The following is a 9182-nucleotide window of genomic DNA, read 5'->3' on the forward strand; positions in this document are numbered from 1 at the left end:
CTGGTGCTCTAGGCAGATAAGACATGTTTGTCAAAAACCAAAGCCTGTATTTAACCTGAAGAACTTGATCCTGTGGTTTGGGGCCACCATCATAGCATCCACAATGCATTCTTCATTGTACCAGAGGATGATTGGGGATAATATGACATGGCAATGACTGGCAAAAAACATAATGCAGCGTCCCACTAGTGAACGTGGACACTGCCAAGTTGTTGTATTGTATACTGCATATATTTGCATCTTAAATCTCTGTTAACAGGCTGGTAGGGTGCACTACATCACATCCACCACTAGATGGGGATAGCACTAGTATATATATACCTCAGTTCAGGCCTATTTAGTGAGTTGAGAAGATGTACAGTTGGAGTTCAGTGTGTGTGTGTTGAGGAGATGGAGTAGCTGAAGTGAGGAGCAGGGGGAAGGACAGAGGCCCCCTCCTCTCCGCTCTCTCTCTGAGGCCCCAAGGTCTAGAGGAGCCAAGTGATCTTTTCCCAAGTTTTAAGCCAAGAAGTAAGGCTGAGGTGAGACCTCCTTCTGCAGTTTATCCCTCCAGGAGGACAAGTGGAAAATTGTGTTTTGACTACAGAAAAGACAAAGTAAGATAACAGCCATCTTATTATGCTTATGAGTTCTTTTGGTTTCGGTGTAGGACAATCTAGCTACAGGCAGCCTCACCGGTACATAGAAGACAGAAAGGCCAATCTGTTATGTCACTTATGTGGAATAAAGGATCAGAAACCACCGTTACTGGGATTAGAATAAGGCAAGGAGCTAGATACCAGCCAGTTGGAGTTTCACTAACATAACTGAACTTTAATTTGAAGTTTTTATCTACAAGAAGCCTGTTACCTGGGATTACAATGTATTACCTCTGCATTCAAGAGAGAGACTGTGTTATCTGTGAATGTCACTGTGTTATCTGTGAATGTCACTGCTACTGAGAACCAGCAAAACAGAAAAAGTTGTGAGTTGGATTCAACTGCTGTCTTACTCCTTAATTCAACTACTACTCTCACCATTGTTGTACCACGACGGTACTGGCGTCACGACTAAAGGGACCTAGCCATAAGCACATAAAGCCAAGTTACCACCAAGGGCACCTCAGCCCCATCTGGCCTGTGTCCCTCATATCAGAGTGTGCCCCGGAGAATCCAGTGCTGTTCTCCCCTTCACTGCACTGCTGGCCCCGGGAAGCATCTGCTGACCGTGAGTAACCGATGAACTGTTGTACCCTTTTGGCCCACCGTGAACCTCACGTGTTCTCCCCTGCGGACCAGCACGTTGCATATAAAAATTGGCGTCACGAACAGGATTATATTCCTTGGCTCCTCATTGAAAAGTGGATTTGTGCATCGCTGCATTTGTGTGCCCCCTTAATAAATTGGCGCTGTGAACAGGACTCAGTAACAAAATTGTGCACCATAGTGAACTGCCTTATGTGAATAAGCCCCATCTATTTTGCTGTTTTATTGGGCAAAATAATTGTTCAAAACGTTTACCAAGTGCCTGACTGTCATGTGCTGATTGTCTGCTACAAAATCGCATCACTGAAATTAAGAAATTGTGGATTTTTTTTCTTGTGTTAGTAACACTGCTTGCTTTATTTGAATGGACATTTGGTGCGTCCAAGATGGCCGCCTAAAGTGCTTACAAATTTCAACTGCGCTATCACTTTGCAGAAACGCCCTGTTTGGCGCGAAGAAGTGGTTCACACCCCCTTCAGAGCGGGAAAACCTGAGCACCGCCCTTTCTTTAAAGCAAGACTCTGCCATTGGACAAAATGGGTGGAAGTCTGTGTGGATTGTCACTGTGCCCACTTATTGGGTGCTTCGTTGAGGACTCAATCCAGTGTGGGTGTTCTAGTGTGCGGGAGACTGCAGAGCCGTCTCCAGTGTTGAGTCAGCCCCCGTGTTTTTCCCAGCCACAAAAACAAATTGGGATACTGCCTATTAATACTCTTATTCCTTTGGAGACTCAACCTGACGAGGATAATGCGCCAGCGCCACTGGTGCCCCTGCAAGAACTACCAGTGCCTAGTATTACAACTACTATTATCGCTGCATCTAAGCCTCCAGATAAAAAAATATTAAGTGACGCCCCTCCTGAGAGAGTGGGAAAGATATCTCTGCTAAGCCATCACCTCATTAGCAGGGATTACAATATGAGGGCCGCCTCCCCTGTGCTGCCAAACCTGGGGGGGCGTGCCAAAGGAAAGGTGGAGTCTATGCGATCAGTGGACGACTCTTCTAGATGTGTTCCTGCCTCCAGACATACAAGGAGATGATGTGCCTACTGATAGGGCAAGACAGCCAGAGCATGAGATGGGTGAGCCGCCAGCATATACACCAGGATTGGAGCTGCCGCCCCGCCCATGGCCATGGTCAGGGCTCTGTCATTTTCATCGCCCATGCGAGGGTTTCCTAAAACCAGACCCCCTATCGCCTGTCCTAATGGCCTAATGGCTGAAATACGTGAGGCTGCCATCCAGAAAACCACCCAGAAAATGAAATATTTTGAAGAAGTCGCCAAGACGATCCTTAAAGATCCCCGTGACTGTCAGCCCCGGCTGGAAAGGAGGACGGGAGTTGTTGTGACATTTGACAAGGACCGAGGCTTCGGCTTCATTTTAAAGAGAGTGGCACCAGCCGGGATTATTATGGTAATTGCCGGTCAGTAAAGCGGAGCTACCTACCGGGATATTAACACAACCTCCGGGACGGATAAAAAGTAGAGTTCACCCGCGCGGAGGGCCTTAGAGGCCCCTACGCCGCCGCAGTGTCCCGTTTGCAGCCTGAGCCAGAGGACTGGGAGTGTACCGCTGATGTCACTAAAACAGAGACTGAGTCAAAGACCCGGCAGGGCCTGCCCGGTCCACATATCAAGAAAGATCGTCCTTCATAGGCCCCAATATCTTTTGTCAACCAACAGTCCTGGAAGGAGGAGCCAGTCCTTAGCCATCACCTAACCTCAGTCGGCGGACGAAAGAGATAGCTGATATGGAGGAGCAAGAGAGGATATAGACTTACCTAGAGGGACAGGGTCAAGCACCTGACCACCGGAGTCCCTTTGATCCCACAACCGCTGCTGCACAAGAGCCAGATGACAGCCCGCTTGCCCGTGCCTCAATGCCGAAACACGTCTACTTACCCGAGAGACTGACTTATGCCCGGTCCAGGGTTCGCACTAAGGAAGAGATCCTGGCGGACGTCCTCAAGCCTACACCAAGTGAGATACCAGTCCGCATCTTGCATCCTGTTGGTACCGTTGTGTGGCCTGCTGTTCCTCAAAGCCGGGAAAAAGTGGATGATTCATAGGAAGAAGGTGAACCGGATGAACAAGATACCTACCTGTAAGTAGGCCTGTAGGCCATTCTACAACAACTGTCTCCAATGGAGCCAGTGTTTTTGTCCCAGTATGGACTGATGCCAGTTCCCCACGGCAAGTGGCAGTTTCCTAGGCCACTGTACAGCCTAGTGGCCCTTTAACATTTCAGGACTCCCTGCCAGATAACCTTTGTTTTTTGCCCTACCTGTAGTTGCGCCTGGTTTACACAAAGTTTTTCCCTTCCTATTCCCTCTTCAGGTTGATGAGGGTTATGGAACAGGACTATTATAATGTTTAAGTAATTTTACCCAGAAAGACATTCTTCTGTGATTGTTTATGTGCAATTCCTATGTTTGCAATTTCACAGACTTTTTGCACTTTTCTTATTATGCTGCACTTAAAAAGTTTTATATTCTAAAGACTTGGTTGGACTTTGCCATGGACTTTATATTATGTTTGTGAAATCAACGCCCATTTGTGTCACCTCCAAGATCAGAAGAAGCCCCGCCCAACATCCCACTTTGCATTGTGAACCACATAATTTATTGTGTTTTTATAAAGTGTATTACAAGAATGTGAATTTTCATACTGTTTTTCATATTTTATATCAGTATATCTGCCTGTATGCTCTCCCCCTTTATATATTTTTCAGGAGAAGTACAGAGGCCCCCTCCTCTCAGCTCTCTCCAGAGGAGCCAAGTGATCTTTTCCCAAGTTTTAGGCCAAGAAGCAAGGCAAAGGTGAGACCTCCTTCTGCAGTCTATCCCTCCAGGAGGACAAGTGGAAAATCGTGTTTTGACTACAGAAAATACAAAGGAAGATAACAGCCATCTTATTATGCTTATGGGCTCCTTTGAATTTGGTGTAGGACAATCTATCTACAGGCAGCCTCACCGGTATATAGAAGACAGAAAGGCCAATCTGTTATGTCACTTAAGTGGAAGGAAGGATCAGAAACCACCGTTACTTGGATTAGAATTAGGCTACTTTCACACTTGCGGCAGTGTGATCCGGCGGGCAGTTCCGCCGATCTGCCGCTGACTGAAAGCATTTGTGAGACGGATCCGGGTGCGGATCCGTCTCACAAATGCATTGCAAGGACGGATCCGCCTCTCCGCTTGTCATGTGGACTGACGGATCCGTCTTGTACATTTTTTCACATTTTTACCGATCTGCGCATGCGCATGCCGGAACGACTGATCCGGCATTCTGAATGCCGGATCCGGCGCTAATTCATTCCTATGGGAAAAAATGCCGGATCCGGCGTTCAGGCAAGTCTTCAGTTTTTTTCGCCGGAGAGAAAACCGTAGCATGCTGCGGTTTTCTCTTTTGCCTGATCAGTCAAAACGACTGAACTGAAGACATCCTGATGCAAACTGAACGGATTACTCTCCATTCAGAATGCATGGGGATAACACTGATCAGTTATTTTCCGGTATAGAGCCCCTGTGACGGAACTCTATGCCGGAAAAGAACAACGCTAGTGTGAAAGTAGCCTAAGGCAAGGAGCTAGATACCAGCCAACTGAACTTTAATCTGAAGTTTCTTATCTACAAAAAGCCTGTTACCTTGGATTACAATTTATTACCTCTGCATACAAGAGAGATTGTGTTATCTGTGAATGTCATTGCTAATAAGAACCAGCAAAACAGTAAAAGTTGTGACTTTAATTCAACTGCTGTCTTACTATTTAATTCAACTACTACTCTCATATTGTTGTACCACAACGGTACTGGCGTCACGACTAAAGGGACCTAGCCATAAGCACATAAAGCCACGTTACCACCAAGGGCACCTCAGCCACCATCTGGCCTGTGTCCCTCATATCAGAGTGTGCCCCGGAGAATGCAGTGCTGTTCTCCCCTTCACAGCACTGCTGGCCCCGGGAGGCATCTGCTGACCGTGAGTAACCGGTGAACTGTTGTACCCTTTCGGCCCACCGTGAACCTCACGTGTTCTCCCCTGCGGACCGGCACGTTGCAATAACAGAAAACCCCTCAAAGAAATGTAAGGTTCTTCAAGTCAATCAGCAGTCTGGAAAGTCCACCTTGGCGAGGGCTTTAGTTACCTGACACAAAGCTGCATATCAAAAAGTGTGCAATATGTCTGCAGCTAGAAGTCACACGACAATGTTCTTTGGTTGGAGTCCCAAGTAAATTAGTATTTGGATCAGTGGTTTCAAGTCACATTTGAGTTATGGTTTGGGACCCGGGACTACACAGTATGAAAAACTGCACTAGTTATGCCCTTTTTCATTAGAACTACTGCATACTGTCACACAAGGTATAAATGGAAGAAAAAAAAATCAAATATGATTATAATATATAGGAAGCGATTAGGTTAACCGCCTCCGGACCGCCTAACGCAGGATCGCGTTCCGGAGGCGGCAGCTCCAGGCAGAGTCACGCATCTATGCGTCATCTCGCGAGACGCGAGATTTCCTGTGATCGCGCGCACACAGGCGCGCGCGTTCACAGTATCGGAAGGTAAGCGAGTGGGTCTCCAGCCTGCCAGCGGCGATCGTTCGCTGGCAGGCTGTAGATGCGATTTTTTTAACCCCTAACAGGTATATTAGACGCTGTTTTGATAACAGCGTCTAATATACCTGCTACCTGGTCCTCTGGTGGTCCCTTTTGCTTGGATCGACCACCAGAGGACACAGGCAGCTCTGTAATAAGTAGCACCAAACACCACTACACTACACCCCCCCCTCTGTCACTTATTAACCGCTTATTAACCCCTGATCACCCCTGATCACCACATATAGACTCCCTGATCACCCCCCTGTCATTGATCACCCCCCTGTAATTGATCACCCCCTTGTAAGGCTCCATTCAGACGTCCGTATGTCTTTTACGGATCCACGGATACATGGATCGGATCCGCAAAACACATACGGACGTCTGAATGGAGCCTTATAGGGGGGTGATCAATGACAGGGGGGTGATCACCCCATATAGACTCCCTGATCACCCCCCTGTCATTGATCACCCCCCTGTCATTGATCACCCCCCTGTAAGGCTCCCTTCAGACATCCGTATGTTTTTTTCGGATCCACGGATACATGGATCGAATCCGCAAAACACATACAAACGTCTGAATGGAGCCTTACAGGGGGGTGATCACCCCATATAGACTCCCTAATCACCCCCCTGTCATTGATCACCCCCCTGTAAGGCTCCATTCAGACGTCCGTATGTTTTTTACTGATCCACAGATACATGAATCGGATCCGCAAAACACATACGGACGTCTGAATGGAGCCTTACAGGGGGGTGATCACCCCATATAGACTGCCTGATCACCCCTCTCTCATTGATCACCCCCCTGTCATTGATCACCCCCCTGTAAGGCTCCATTCAGACGTCTGTATGTTTTTTACAGATCCACGGATACATGGATCGGATCCGCAAAACAAATACGGACGTCTGAATGGAGCCTTACAGGGGGGTGATCAATGACAGGGGGGTGATCACACCATATAGACTCCCTGATCACCCCCTGTCATTGATCACCCCCCTGTAAGGCTCCATTCAGACGTCCGTATGTTTTTTACAGATCCACGGATACATGGATCGGATCCACAAAACACATACGGACGTCTGAATGGAGCCTTACAGGGGGTTGATCAATGACAGGGGGTGATCACCCCATATAGACTCCCTGATCACCCCCCTGTCATTGATCACCCCCCTGTAAGGCTCCATTCAGACGTCCGTATGTTTTTTACAGATCCACGGACACATGGATCGGATCCACAAAACACATACGGATGTCTGAATGGAGCCTTACAAGGGGGTGATCAATGACAGGGGGGTGATCACCCCATATAGACTCCCTGATCACCTCCCTGTCATTGATCACCCCCCTGTCATTGATCACCCCCCTGTAAGGCTCCATTCAGACGTCCGTATGTCTTTGTCTTTTGCCGAGATATTTCTCTCACCCAGCATGGGTATATGTAAAAAGACACCCCAAAACACATTGCCCTACTTCTTATGAGTACGGCGATACCAGATGTGTGACACTTTTTTGCAGCCTAGGTGGGCAAAGGGGCCCACATTCCAAAGAGCACCTTTCGGATTTCACAGGGCATTTTTTACAGATTTTGATTTCAAACTACTTCTCACGCATTAGGGCCCCTAAAATGCCAGGGCAGTATAACTACCCCACAAGTGACCCCATTTTGGAAAGAAGACACCCCAAGGTGAGTTCATGGAAGTTTTTATTTTTTGTCACAAGTTAGTGGAATATGAGACTTTGTAAGGAAAAAAATAAAAATAAAAAATCTACATTTTCCGCTAACTTGTGACAAAAAATAAAAAGTTCTATGAACTCATTATGCCCATCAGCGAATACCTTAGGGTGTCTACTTTCCGAAATGGGGTCATTTGTGGGGTGTTTGTACTGTCTGGCCATTGTAGAACCTCAGGAAACATGACAGGTGCTCAGAAAGTCAGAGCTGCTTCAAAAAGCGGAAATTCACATTTTTGTACCATAGTTTGTAAACGCTATAACTTTTACCCAAACCATTTTTTTTTTTGCCCAAACATTTTTTTTTTATCAAAGACATGTAGAACAATAAACTTAGAGAAAAATTTATATATGGATGTCGTTTTTAAAAAAAAAAAATACAAGTGAAAGTGAAAAATGTCCTTTTTTTGCAAAAATTTCGTTAAATTTCGATTAATAACAAAAAAAGTAAAAATGTCAGCAGCAATGAAATACCACCAAATTAAAGCTCTATTAGTGAGAAGAAAAGGAGGTAAAATTCATTTGGGTGGTAAGTTGTATGACCGAGCAATAAACGGTGAAAATAGTGTAGGTCAGAAGTGTAAAAAGTGGCCTGGTCATTAAGGGTGTTTAAGCACTGGGGGCTGAGGTGGTTAAAGGCCACTTTAAATCTCCTTAACTACTCTCCGTTATCAGTGCTCACTGTCACCCCTGATAACCTCTCCCTCTATTACTCCACATAACATTTCTTTTGGACTCTATATAAGTTTTCATCAAGGTGTCCCCTATAGTTTCCTACCATGGTAACGCTGCCGGGGGTCCTTCGCCAGCTGCACTGCAATCTTCAGGCCGATGCCTGATGAGCACCCTGTTATAAGGACGGTCTTCTTGCTGTCATTAGCCATTGTGCCCTGTTCTCAGTGCGCTGACAACCCTCCTCTGCAAGAGATCCCGGATTATCACAACACCTTGTGACAGAGCATTTTCCAGATGACTGTCCCTTTTAACCTCTTCAATACCTCAAGGGTCAAAGGTCCCAATCACTTTCCTATGTTAAAGTATTATAATGTATCCTGCTGCTCTTTTTTCTCATCTATGTTTTTACCACTAATTAAATGTAAAATAATAGTCATGTTCTCTAGGTCGTATATTCTCTGCTGCTGGGACCCTCAGCAATCAGCTGAGATCTGTGGCAGCAGGTGTTCAATTCCCCTGCAGCGCCACTAGTGGAGAAGCAAAGCATTACACAGATTACATTAAAATTTTATGAGTTTTCTGTGGAATGAACAGACACTTTGGGTCCTCCAGAGCAAGAGACACCCTGATTAGTAGACGAGGGTCCTAAGTAGGGGATGGTGCTTCTTTTAATGGAGAAATATTAACTATTAGAGTCTTTGAAAATATGTTTCCTAAATGAAACAACCTCTTTAAGTACTTGTCCAGGTTGTTCCAGGTAGTCTCTGTAGAGGGGTTCCTACAGGTTCTCCTCTCCTTGATTGACAGCTTCCTGTTCTCCACGCATCCATTTGCAATGAATAATGTTAAGAACTTTGTTTCTTCCCAATTATGGCTCACTATACTGAAATCATTACCAGCATTTACTGTGAGCTGTAGAATGATAATAA

At 46.1% G+C, this 9182-nt stretch overlaps 1 protein-coding gene across 1 annotated transcript in view; it reads right to left on the minus strand.

The window, feature by feature from the left end:
• Nucleotides 1-8471, minus strand: part of LOC120986373 (retinol dehydrogenase 8-like) — a 68863-nt gene extending 60392 nt beyond the window's left edge. Inside the window, exon 1 of the mRNA XM_040414910.1 lies at nucleotides 8357-8471. Coding sequence (XP_040270844.1) covers nucleotides 8357-8462 — 106 coding nt within the window. The 5' untranslated portion in view covers nucleotides 8463-8471. The remainder of the gene's footprint in view (nucleotides 1-8356) is intronic.
• Between the last annotated feature and the right edge of the window lie 711 nt (nucleotides 8472-9182).

Source organism: Bufo bufo, chromosome 1 (assembly GCF_905171765.1).
Source record: "Bufo bufo chromosome 1, aBufBuf1.1, whole genome shotgun sequence".
NCBI lineage: Eukaryota > Metazoa > Chordata > Amphibia > Anura > Bufonidae > Bufo > Bufo bufo.